Raw genomic sequence first — 13,572 nt, 5'->3', positions numbered from 1 at the left:
CCTCTCTTACTTCTGGTGTCTGCCCCCCTTGTGGCTGAAGTCAGTATGGGGGCTTGGTGTAGGCTTCCTGATGGGAGGGGCTGATGCCTGCCCACTGGTAGGAGGAGCCGATTCTACTCCCTCTGGTGGGTGGGGCTTAGTCTCTGGATGGGATTAGAGGCAGCTGTGTGCCTGAGGGGTCTCTAGGTAGCCTGTTTACTGAGGGGTGGGGCTGTGATCCTACCTGGATTGTTGTTTTCCCTGGGGCTTCTCAGTGCTGACTGATGGGTGGGGCCAGATTTTCCCAAAATGGCCACCTCCAGAGAAAGGCAGTGCTGCTGAATATTCCCGAGAGCTTTGCTTTCAATGTCCTTTCCTCACAACAAGCCACATTTCACCCCTCTTTTCTCAGGATGTCCTCCAGGAACTGCAGTCAGGTTTGACCCAGATTCCCATGGAGACTTTGCTCTGCCCTGGGACCCAGTGCATGTGAAAGTCCGTGTGCGCCTTTTGAGAATGGGGTCTCCGTTTCCCCCAGTCCTGTGGAGCTCCTGCGCTTAAGGCCCAGTGGCCTTAAATGCCAGATGCTCCAGGGGCTCTTTCTCCCAGTGCCAGATCCCTGCACATGAGGGTTTGATGTGTGGCTCAGAACTCTCAGTCCTGTAGGTGAGTCTCTGTGAACCAGTTAGTTTCCAGTCTGTGGAGCTTCCCCCCAGGAGGTATGGGGTTGTTTATATCACGAAATCGTCCCCCTACCTCTTGATGTGGCCTCTTCTTTTTCTTCTGGAGTAGGGTATCTTTTTTAAGGTTTCCGGTCCATTTGGGTGAAGATGGCTCAGACTTTAGTTGTGAGTTTTGTTGTTTTTCCTCCAATCCTTTTATTCTGCCATCTTAATCCCATCCTTCAGTTTAATTTCTTAATAGCCCTGTAAACTCTGTAACCCCTGGGCAAGGAAATTAACCTCTCTCTGCTTTATTTTTGTCATTAGTTAAATGGAAAGGATAAAAATATTATACTTTGTTAGTCTTTTATTGTGAACAGTAAATGTATTATATATTTTTGTATATGTATATACACACACATACACACACAATGTAGTGAGAATTATGTACATTAGAGTTAGCTTTTAGCTGTTATGATGATAGTAAATGATAGTTTGTAGTTAGTATGGATATAACTACTAAAAGAAAAAATAGAGGAGTGATTGCTTCTGGGAGGTAGTATTGGGGAGTGTATTTGGGAACATTATAAATCTTTTGGCACTACTTAATTTGACATACATACATATGCTATTTCGATGAAAGTTTGGAAAGTGATTTAAGTATATGTCAAAGTCTCAGAGTGATGGTAAGGAGAGGAGAAAACAGTATGAGAGACTGGAAAATATCCTGAAACTCCCCTCTCACATATCTCCTGCTGGTCACATTCATCATAGGAGCTGCTCCAAATTGCTCTTTTCAGGCTCCCTCAGAGTGCCAGCCTACTACATGTTATTTTTAAAATCTTGGCAAATTCTGACTCTTCTGTTTCCTTTTTGCAGTTTTTATCAGGTAAATCAATTTGACAATTCTCAGCATCTTTAAATCCACCTTTTACAGATTATTTTAATCAATACCTAGGAGACCCAGGGGTGAAAGACGTAATAAAACAAAACAAAAAGGGAGTTTCTGTCATGGCTCAGTGGTTAATGAATCCTTCTAGGAGCCATGAGATTACGGGTTTGATCCCTGACCTTGCTCAGTGGGTTAAGGATCCTGCGTTGCTGTGAGGTGTGGTGTAGGTCACAGACACAGCTCAGATCTAGTATTGCTGTGGCAATGGCGTAGGCCTGTGGCTGCAGCTCTATTTAAACCCCTAGCCTGTGAACCTCCATATGCTGTGGGTGTGGCCTTTGAAAAGGCAAAAAGACAAAAAGAAAAAAAAAAAGTAAGAGGTAATAAACAGAGAAATGTCACTGAGTGTGTGTATGTTTGTGTGCTTGTGGTATTGAATACTACTACTATAATACTTTTTGTTTCTGTTATAAAATAAACAATGTAATTATAAATTTATATTAAATTACTTTTGTAAATTTATATGTAACTTTATTGTTTGTGTATTAATTTATTAAATAACTTTGATATTCCTAAAAGAATGTAATATTTGATTTTCCTTAAGTACATTGTCATTTTTTTTACAGACATAAAAATAGTCAAATTATTCACTGTGAGGATATTTGCATGAAGGATTATATAAATTGGTAAACATAACATTGAGCTCTATGTAAGTAAACTGATTAGAAAGGACCTCTATCACTTATTTGATCAAATGTGACACTCCCAGTTGGGCCAGTGTAGAGCCAGGGTGTGAATGAGCATGATAGCTAATCACCTGGCTCTACTAGGATTAGGAATAGAATTCTTATGACAACCAGAAAGATAATTTTTAGTGTTGGAAGCTAGGATGTTGAAAAACCACTGACGATAGTTAAAGTACTTTATAGAAGTGGCAATCAGCTTTCTCCACTTTAACATTACTGTTTTTTCTCTTTCTGCACTCTGGAAGTATGGCCATAAATTCAGCCCACATTCAACTGTGAGGGAGAGATAAGCTCTGCCTCCTGGAGTGGGATGTGTTTATGTTTATTACTTGAAATTCTGCTATAAGGAAGATTTGTCTCTTCTCTCCTGTGTATTTATTCACCTATTTATTTATATCAGTATAGATCCTATATTTATTTTATGTTCTGTGTTATAATCCAAATATTATGTTCTTTTGTTGCTCAAATTGTTGTACTGGGTGCTTTTTAAGGTTGGCTTTTGTGTCCTTTTGATATACCTCATTTTTTTTTTTTTTTTTAGCACTTCCTTGCTTTCAAGGTGTAAATATCTAGACAGTTATCTTCAAGTTTTACATACTACAAAATGTGAAACAAATATTTGTCAGAATAAATTATTCAGTTTAGTTAAATACAAAGTTATGTTTTTCTTAATCTTATTCATCATTTGGATAGATTATATTTTATGAGATCAGTAAACATGTAAACACACCCCAATCAAATAAAAATATACACATATATTTAATACTGATAAATCAGAGAAACACTAGCTCTTTTTATTAAATTATAGTCTGTAGTAAAAGACTTGAGAAAATTGTATATAATGTTATGAATCTAATGTTTGTTATAAAGGTTTTCAAATTGTCTTTAAGTAAAATCTACATTTTAATTAATTTTTTAATTATAGGAAAACAAGGTACTGCGGACAGTTCCTCTTCTAGCTGCATGTCTCCCCCAAGATAAGTGTAAAGTCAAGATTGGTCGTCGCTTCAGTGAAGAAAAGTAAATTTTTTTTTAAAAATTTTTTTTTTATTTTTTTTTTTTGTCTTTGAGTCTTTTGTTGTTGTTGTTGTTGTTGCTATTTCTTGGGCCGCTCCCGCGGCATATGGAGGTTCCCAGGCTAGGGGTTGAATCAGAGCTGTAGCCACCGGCCTACGCCAGAGCCACAGCAACGCGGGATCCGAGCCGCATCTGCAACCTACACCACAGCTCACCGCAACGCCGGATCGTTAACCCACTGAGCAAGGGCAGGGACCGAACCCGCAACCTCATGGTTCCTAGTCGGATTTGTTAACCACTGCGCCATGACGGGAACTCCAGAAAGGTAAATTTTAAGACAATTTAAACTAATTCTTTTTTGCACAAATTTTTAAAATTGGTTTCTCTCAAGTTATCCATTAGACCTAGAACATGGTACATTGGAAGTGGTCCAGAAATTTAATTTCTGCCTTCTCCTTCAAAATTGTACAAGTAAAATGTAAGCAAAAATGCTCCCCCAAAACAGAGACCTAAACGGAATAAACAAATTATAGCATTGTCTAAATTCCTTAGTAATGTACATTGATTGAGCCTAAGTATATATTTACTGTTTATTTCATTTTTACTAAGATAAGTTTTTTTTCAAGGTAGTCAGGTATTTGTATTAGATTTTTTCTTTTTTTTTACAATTATATATAATACACATTTATATAAATATATATATACATATATCTATAGATTTCTCTGTCTACTACCTACCCACTTACCTACGTACCTACCTATATCTCCATTTATAGCCCACTAAGGCTTTCTTAAGTTATAGTGACTAAAACTATATTTAATCTTCTAGTTATAGGCACATCATTTTTTTTTTAAATGATAGAATGCTCTCTCTTGCTGTATTTAAAATATTTTCTCTGGAGTTCCTGTTGTGGCTCAGTGGCTTCTGCCACAGCTGCAGTTCTGATTCAACCCCTAGCCTGGGAACTTCCCTATGCTGCAAGGGTGGCTGTAAAAAGAAAAAAAAATAATAAAATAAAATATTCTTTCTGATAAGGCCAGTATTTGTAGCACCCTGTTAGTTGATATCTTCACAGACAGTTCTGTGAAATTCTTGAATCTTATTTCACACTGTATTACAGAACCTATTATTATAAATGTGTATCATATACTATATGTATTTAAATTTTTCTACAAGGCTTCTTACTTTTGAGGCACTTGTGTTGCTTATCTGTCTATTCACAGAGCCTTTGCAAATTACTTAAATGCTATCTACGCAGTTAAATATATTTTTAGGTACAAAATTTATTCTCTTGAAAACATGGAGATTTATTTTTCAGCTCATTTATGAAAATGCTAGGTAAGACAAGTGCCAGTTCCAAGCCCAAGGGACTGACCAAACTTTTCCATTCCTTTATATTATGAAAGTAATATCATGTTAGAACTTTATACAGTAATTTTTTTTCCCTTCTCTGAAAATATGGTTAGGCAGTCTTTTCTCATATAGAGTTTCCTTTTGCACATTTTGCGTTCCCTGGCCCCAGAGGTAAACCTTGCTCTGGGCTTGGTGCTACTGTTGTGATTTTTGCCATTTTGATGGGGAGGGAAGCATGATCCAAAGCTCTTTACGTGGGGATCGGTCATATAACTTACACTGTAGCACTCCTTCACACAAAGGCTCTTTGTTATGATAGTTTCTCTATAATTCTTAGATAGTTGTAGATCTGACAACTTGGATCTTGGTTGTTTTACTCCAGGAGTGGTGAGCATCTGTGGTAGTAGAAGTAGAAGCTATTTGGGTCATCTAACCCCCTCCACAAATGTGCTTGGAGATGAGAAACTTGACATTTTTCTAAATAGCTTATCCCATTTTGAGACCATTACATTAAGTTCAGTTTTTCTGATGGTACCTAATATACTGCTTACTAAGTAAATTCTTATTCACTGATGGATTTTAAACTAAAGTTAAGATTATTAATTTAATAAAATTGGTAATTGAATGATTATTTTAGATTTTTTTGTCAGAGTATGTGATGTAAATATGTGGGGAATGATTAAGAGACATATTACTTGTGGTATCCTTTGTAAGTAGAATTTAAAAATACTTATTTTCATTTTTTTGCTACTAGTATATAAGAAAACAATTGGGTTTTGTCTATTAACCTTGTATACTATGACTTTATAAATTTATTTGTTAGTTGTAGGAATTGTTTTGTAGATTGCCTAGAACTTTCTGTGTTAAGTAGCCTTATCATCTCCAAATAGGATTGTTTATACTTCTTCCTTTCTGTTGTTTATGCCTTTTATTTCTTTTTCTTGCCTTATTGCAGTAACTTTAGTACAATGTGTATTACGAGTAGTGAAAGCCAATATCTTTACCTTGATCCTAATCTCAAGGGACATTGTTAAAGCTGATATTGCCTGTATACTTTTTATAGATGCCATTTGTTAGTTTGAAGGTGATACCATTTATTAGCTTTAATTGACTCTTTAACTTGTCTCCTTCCCCTTCAAGATGATTTTGTTGCTTGCAGACAGAGGCTGTCTCATTCATTATTAGATCTCTAGTGTCAAAATGTTTCACATGTATTTTTGAATGAAGTTCAGTAAGAATGATAAAACTCCTCCCCCCAAAATGCTAATAGAGATTTCATTTTAAATTTTTAGAGATCCCGAACTTTCAACTATTTGTCGGAAGTCTGATACTTTAATATTATATCCAGGGGCTGAAGCTGCTAATTTGGAAGAATTTATATTAGATTCTCCTATTTATCCTACCACAGTCATCATCATTGATGGTACATGGAGCCAGGCTAAGGACATTTTCTATAAGAATTCCTTGTTCCGACTACCTAAACAGGTAAAAGCTAGTATTTTAACATAGAGTACATAAAATTATATAATTGTGTATGTTGTATATGTTTTCTCTGAGGGGATATACATATATTTTTATATATGAATTTGATGGCATATGAATATATATACATAAGTGTGTGTATGCTTGTTTGTGTTTTTTTATATATATGTAGAAAATTTCAAATGTGTCCTTTTTTCTCAATTCCTACCATCAAACTTCACCACACTTTAGACATTTAGCTGTAAGTCTCTCAGTCAGATCAGTCTTAGGATTATTTATTCCTGTGTGTATTTATGTTTTGTTAAGTGTTATGTTTAATTTTTTTTGATAACTAAATTACTTTGTTCTTCTTAAGAGTGACTGGGAGTTCCTGCTGTGGCAGCAGTGAGTTAATGATCTGGCATTATCTCTCTGGAGGCACTGGTTGATCCCTGGCCCAGTGCAGTGAGTTGGGGATCCAGTGTTGCTGTAGCTGTGGCTTAGTTCACAGCTATGGCTTGGATTTGATCCCCGTCCCAGGGAACTACCATATGCTAAGGGTGTGGCCAAAAATGAAAAAAAAAAAAAAGACTGAATTTTTATGAAATACTTTTTTTGTCATTCATGGTTTTAATCATATGGTTTATCCTTCACTTTGTTGATATAATTAACGATGATACATTTCCTAATATTGAACTGTTATTGTGTTATAGTGAAATCTTTTTGGTCATATTGTCCGTTTAATATATTGCTGAAGCTTAGATTTTAATTAATTAACTAATTAATTTTTGGGGGGAGGCCACACCCATGCCATGTGGAAGTTCCCAGGCTAGGGGTCAGATTGGAGCTACAGCTGCTGGCCTATGCCACAGCCACAGCAGCATCAGATCCGAGCCCTGTGTACAACCTACATTGCAACTCATGGCAATGCCAGATCCTTGACCCCACTGCGCGAGGCCAGGGATGGAACTGGTGTCTTCATAGATACTAGTTGGGTTCGTTACCACTGAGCAACAGTGGAAACTCCTTATATTTTATTTAGTGGCATTGAATTATAATTTATATTTTTTTTACTTTTGTTATAATATTTGGGTACTAAGATAGCATTAACGTCACCAAATAAGTATGTGTGATTTTAATGTTTTTCTTTGATGGAATAGTTTAAATAATAGTGGACTCCCATGTTCCTTAAAAAAGACATGCAACTCATCGGTAAAACTTCCTGACCCTGGTCTCCTTAAAAATAACTTCTAAATCTTTCTTTCAAACTCTTTTATGAAAATTATTCAAGCTTTCTGCTTCTATTTGTTTCAGTCTTTAACAGCTTATCTTTTCTAGGAAGTTATATCTTTGCTTTGGATTAACAAATTGGTTGTCATATATCTATATGTGCTTAAATACTTATTTTAATTTCTTCTGAGTGTTTCATTTTTCCCCCCCAGTAATCATACATGTATAGACACAGGCACACACACTTTTTTTTTTTTCTATAAACAGGCTTGGAAGGAGTTTGTCTATGTATTGAGCTTTTAGAAGTATTAACCTTTAGATTGTTTTAATGGCTCTTAAACTTTATTCTTATTTTATTACTTTGAGCTTTTACTTTGATCAATTTATTTCATTTTTTTCATCCTTTTTTTCCTGCTTTTGTGAGATTTGTGCTAAGAGTACTATGCTTCTGTATTAAGATTAGTGAGTTTCTTTAATAAAAAAAAAGGGAAAGAAGACTAACATTTCTTCTTAGTATAATTGTCATTGTATCCTATAGTTTTGATTTGCTGTGTTTCTCTTTATATCTGCAGCATTGATATAATTTGTTATTTGTTTTGATTTCATTCAACCCATGGATTATCAGTGAATTCTTAATTTTCAGGTGTTATAACATTTTTGGTTACTGTTTTGTTTTTATTTATTTTGTTGGACTGTGATAAAAGAAAATTGCCAAGAGTATTTGGTATAAGTTTATGGTTTCTCTGAAGGTAAGTACATGTCAATTTTTTTGCATGTTTTCTGAATATAAAAAATTTACCTTCTCTTTATAGTGATGGAAGTGTTTACATTTTTTAAAGTTTATTATTTGCAGTTTTTCTTTACGCTTTTATTTTTGGCACAATTGTACTGTTTTATACTGAAAAAGGTATATGAAGACTTCTATTTGTGTATTTTTAATGAAGTTATCCTTACATTTTCAATATTTTTTGTGTTACGTATTTATCTACTTTGTTGTTGGGTTTGTACAAGTCATGTGTTTAATGAAAAATAACTGTGGAGTTCCCAGGAGATGCAGCGGGTTAAAGGTCTGTCATTGTTACCACTGTAGCTCAAGTCACAGCTATGGTACAGGTTTAATCCCTGGCCGGGAACTTCTGCATGCCTTTGGGTGTGGCCAAAAAGAAAAAACATAACTGAAACCCTGAATATAAGATTTTAATCTCAGATTCTTTGTATTTTTCATTCCTTTTGACTAAAATGTAGACATGGTTTTTAGATGAGACTGAAATATTCAGAACAGTTCTAAAATATAGATAACATGTTGAGTGCTTTGAATGGGCCAGTCCCATTTCCAAGTGCTTTACATATATTAACTTTTTTAATCTTTTCCCAAACCCCCTGAGTATTGTATTAGTTAACAAGGAAGCTGAGGCTCAGGGATGTTAAATGATTTGTTTTCGGTCGCAAAGCTATTTAATAGCAGAGCTGCGATTTGAACCTATCTAGTTTAGAGCCAAAGCCTATGGTCTTAACTGAAGTAGTATACTGCTTCTAAAACAGAAAACTTCTATCTGGGATATTTATGTATAATGGCTTCTGTAGGTTTATCTCACTTCTTAAGTGTTCCCTGTGTTCCACAAGAACCAACTCATAAAAGGCGTGGGTACTGTTAGATTGTGGCACTTTTCAGGTGAAATTTTATGTTCACATTATATTTAGATACTTCTCAATATACAAAAAAATTAATGAAACTTTTAAGTAAAACATTTGTGAGAATTTTGAACTTTTTCTTTTCTTTTTTGTGTGGATATGCCATGTCTGCATCTGTACTCTTTCATTTTTTGTGAAGTAGATAACTACCATAGAAATGAAGTACATAGTCACATTAAAAAGATTAAAAGCTATTTTAAAGATTAAAATTCACCAAATTATTTTTCTCCTTTAAATTGGGTATCAGATAAGGAAATAGGTAAATTAAATAATTCTTCTAGTCCTACTACACCATACATTATTGTCATCTTTTTCTCTTCTCATTTTTCCAAACTAAAAACAAGTAAGTGGATATACATTAAGCCTTTAAAAGAGTATCTTACAACCATAGGATAAAAGTAAATACTTAAAAAGAGATCCTGCTGTGTAGCATTGGGAACTATGTCTACTCATTTATGATGGAGCAGGATAATGTGAGAAAAAAGAATGTGTACATGTATGTGTAACTGGGTCACCATGCTGTATAGTAGAAAAAAAATAATGTATTGAGGAAATTTTAAAAAAAGAAATATTAAATTTCTTGATTTGACATGGGGAAAAATATCACCTCAAACTAAAGTGAAAAGGCAAATGGCTTTTTGGAAGAGTTTGAATCTAATAAAGGCTTCATAAGCTTGGGTTCTTAGAAGTGAATAAAGTAAAGGCAAAAATCTCAAAAAAAATGAGTTGCAGATATCAAAAAAAGTTCGTGAAATAGACAATAAATTTTTTGATAGTCATCATTTACTTGATCATCATTTATTTGATAGTAATCATATGACAACAAAATACTAAGTTGTAAACGTTACTGCTCAGATAACTTCAAACTTACAGAAGTTTCGATAATAATACAAAAGTTCCTCAAAAACTCTCAAGTGTTAACTTTATGCCACATATGCTTTACCATTCTCTATCTCTGTTTATGTTTTTCTGAACCTTTTGAGAGTAAGGAATAAATGTCCAGATGTTACTTTTTGAAATTGAAGTTTTGCTAACTCTAGCCCAGAAAGATTTTCTTTTCCTGAATATTTTTTGCTTGAAATAAAAAATAACAATTTAAAATAGCACAGTTTATAAAAATTCATGTTATATGTCTCGAGACACTTTCATCATAATATATATGTGGCAAATATGGGTCACTTTAGAAACAATATACATGGCTTTTTAGGGTGTTCTACCACATATCTAGCCCAAATATATGAGTATGGCTTGGTTAGACAAGGTGCATTTCTAGACGTTATTGAAAAAAAAAAAAGATCAGTGTATTTACTTTTTCTAAAAAAAGACATAAATATATAATTTGTATATAAAGTCTATGTAATGTATTGTTATATATTTATATAAAAACATTTTATATAAATTTATATGTACACACTTTGTATATAAATAAATTTATATAGAAATACTTTGTGTATAAGAACATATAAAGAGAAATAAGTTGAATTGAAAAAGGGATTGATTTTTTTGTATATCTTTAGACAGCTAGGTAATTATAGAGTGATATTGATAATCATAGTGATTTTATATTAAGTTCTGAACTGTTTTCTAGAACACAAAAAAAGTTTGCTTGTTTTTAATATATTGTCCAATTTTTGAAAATTTTCCCATTTGTATGTGATGATTTTTGGTAAATTAGTACTCAGCTTTTCTGGAAAAAAATATTACATAATAGACTTTCCTAGGAGCTCTGCTTAAATATATGTATATGAATAAGCTGTAAGTAACATGTTTCTTTCATAGGTAGTGACAGAAATTCAACTCAAACTAAACAAAAGGAAGTATATAGGTCATTTTGCTAAGTAGCTCAGAATGCATACGGATGGCTTCAGACTTGGCTAAATCTGGTTGTCAAGCAGCTGTTTTGGGGATTTGCTTCCCTTTGGTTGTTCTGATTTCCTTTTGTTGTCTATAGGCTTCCTCCACTGCCACTGGAATATGTCTGTGGGAAACAGAAGTTTAGTCTCCTCCTGACTTTATTTATCTTAAAAGAAATATGGTTTCTCCTTCTAGAATAGAATCCTGGGTGGTCCTTTAGTTGGGGTTGGTATGGATGGTACTACCATTATTGAGAGAAGAACCACAAGCATTAAGAAGAAATTCTTTAGGGGACTTGGGTTGTTGCTATCAGAGGGACAATTTAAAGGCATGAATGGGCAGGCTAAAAACCTGATAAATAATAACACATCAGTTGTTACTTGTAAAGACATGCTTGTTTGTGCATTCTTGGTTCATTCAAAGCAAGTGCTCTGTATAAATATATTGTAATAATTCTTTATTACAATATATTCACACAGTGAAAAATAAAAATCCAAAAGTAAAAATCTGGATCATTTCTTAAGTTTCCTAAGCCTATAAGTAATGTAGTTTAAGTTAATTAGGTTTTATTTCTAAATGTAATTATTTGTCTTTTTTTTTTTTTTTTTGGTCTTTTTGCTTTTTCTAGGGCCACACCCGTGGCTTATGGAGGTTCCCAGGCTAGGGGTATAATTGGAGCTGTAGCCACCAGCCTATGCCAGAGCCACCGCAACTCGGGATCCGAGCCACATCTTTGACCTACACCACAGCTCACAGCAACGCTGGATCCTTAACCCACTGAGTAAGGCCAGGGATTGAACTACAACCTTATGGTTCCTAGTCAGATTCGTTAACCACTGTGCCATGATGGGAACTCCCTTATTTGTCATTTTTAAACCACCTCCTCAGTACACATACACCCACATACTTTTTAAAAAGATTTTTTATTTTTTCTGTTATAGTTGATTTACAATCTTCTGTCAATTTCTGCTGTACAGCCCACATACTTTTTTTATAAATTTATCTTAGCTGTTATTACTTTAGTTGATCACTTTAGTTTCTGTAGTAGAATAAAATTTTTACTTCAGGTAAATTGAGAGGAAAAAATGGCAGAAAAAAAATCAGAATTAACATCCAAAGTATTGATTTTTTTTTACATATAAAAATGGTTTTTTTTCTAAATATGCAAGTTACCGCATGTGTAATGCAAACCCATTAACTTGGCCTCATTTTAATCTGGATTTCTAATATATCCAGGCTATTTGGCAATGAATGAATTTTACACAGGACACTCTTGACATTTGCTAGGAATAAATCCAAGGTGAATGTGGAAATGTTTGTAGGGCTCCTGGCTTTCTTCATAAACTTATTTACAGCAAGCGTCTGCATATCCTTACTTTACTGCCTTTAAAACTTCCGCTAAAGCTTGATTTCTCAATTGATAAACAGAGCACACTGTTGGATGCACTCATTGGCTAAGACATTTTCATAAATTTTTTTTGGTGTCTATGCAGAGATGTTAAGTACTGGTTTTTATATCTTATCTGTGGCCAAATTCAAATTCATCATTCTCCTTATGATTTGTTTATTGAGGTATAATTGATATAACATATTAGTTTCAGGTGTACAACATAATGATTTGATATTTGTATATATTGTAAAGTGATCTCTATAGTAAGTCTAGTTAATATCTGTCCCCATATGTAGTTATGATTTTTTTTCTTCTGATGAGAACTTTTTACAACTACTGTCTTAGCAACTTTCAGATATTTAGTACAGTATTGTTAACTGTAGGCATCATGCTTATTTTATTTTGTTGTGCTTTTTGCTTTTGAGGGTTGCACCCATGGTATATGGGTATTCGCAGGCTACGGTCGAATTGGAGCTACGGCTGCTGGCCTACGCCACAGCCACAGCAACATCAGATCCAAGCCATGTCTGTGACCTACACCACAGCTTACGGCAATGCCATATCCTTAACCCATTGAGTGAGGCCAGGGATTGAACCCTCAACCTCATGGTTCCTAGGCAGATTCGTTTCCACTGCACCACGATGGGAACTCCATGACTTAATTTATAACTGAAGTTTGTACCTTTTGACCCCCTTTACTCATTTTGTTCACCCCTCACCACTACCTCTGGCAACCACCAATCTGTTCTTTGTATCTATACACATTTTTTTTTTTAAATTTCACCTATTAGTGAGATCATACAGTATTTATCTTTCTCTGTCTGACTTATTTCACTTCACACAATGCCCTCAAGTTCCGTCGAAGCTGTCACAAATGGTAGGATCTCCTCTTTCATGGCCCAGTAATATTCCACTATATATATGTGCATCACGTTTCTTTATCCATTCATCCATTGTTGGGCACTTAGGTTGTTTCCGTATCTTGGCTATTAGAACTAATAATGCTGCAGTGACCCTGGAGTTGCAGATATCCTTTTGAATTAGTATTTTCATTTTTTCAGATTATCCTTTTAGTTTTATCCAAAATTTCAATTTTCTTTACTTCCATCACCAGCATTAGGGGTTGGCTTGCTTTTTAATGCTCTTTTGCCCCTAATAAGCAGCTAAAAGAAAAAAAATTATTTTACAGAGTTAAATATGTAAAAGATTCTAGAGGACCAGGGAAGAATACATTCTTAGTGAGATGGTGGGTTCTGAATATCCTTTTCTATTTACCTTCTCTTAAATGACTTCTG

At 34.3% G+C, this 13,572-nt stretch overlaps 1 protein-coding gene across 3 annotated transcripts in view; it reads left to right on the top strand.

Moving 5' to 3' along the window:
- Nucleotides 1–13,572, top strand: part of DTWD2 (DTW domain containing 2) — a 256,749-nt gene that overhangs the window by 46,647 nt on the left and 196,530 nt on the right. For all 3 annotated transcript variants that reach the window (XM_021084663.1, XM_003480896.4, XM_021084662.1), the window contains exons 3-4: nt 3,205–3,299; nt 5,943–6,135. In XM_021084663.1, coding sequence (XP_020940322.1) covers nt 3,205–3,299; nt 5,943–6,135 — 288 coding nt within the window. The remainder of the gene's footprint in view (nt 1–3,204; nt 3,300–5,942; nt 6,136–13,572) is intronic.

This window comes from Sus scrofa, chromosome 2 (genome assembly GCF_000003025.6).
Source record: "Sus scrofa isolate TJ Tabasco breed Duroc chromosome 2, Sscrofa11.1, whole genome shotgun sequence".
In the NCBI taxonomy this organism is placed as follows: domain Eukaryota; kingdom Metazoa; phylum Chordata; class Mammalia; order Artiodactyla; family Suidae; genus Sus; species Sus scrofa.
This window is presented reverse-complemented; position numbering and strand designations above follow the sequence as displayed.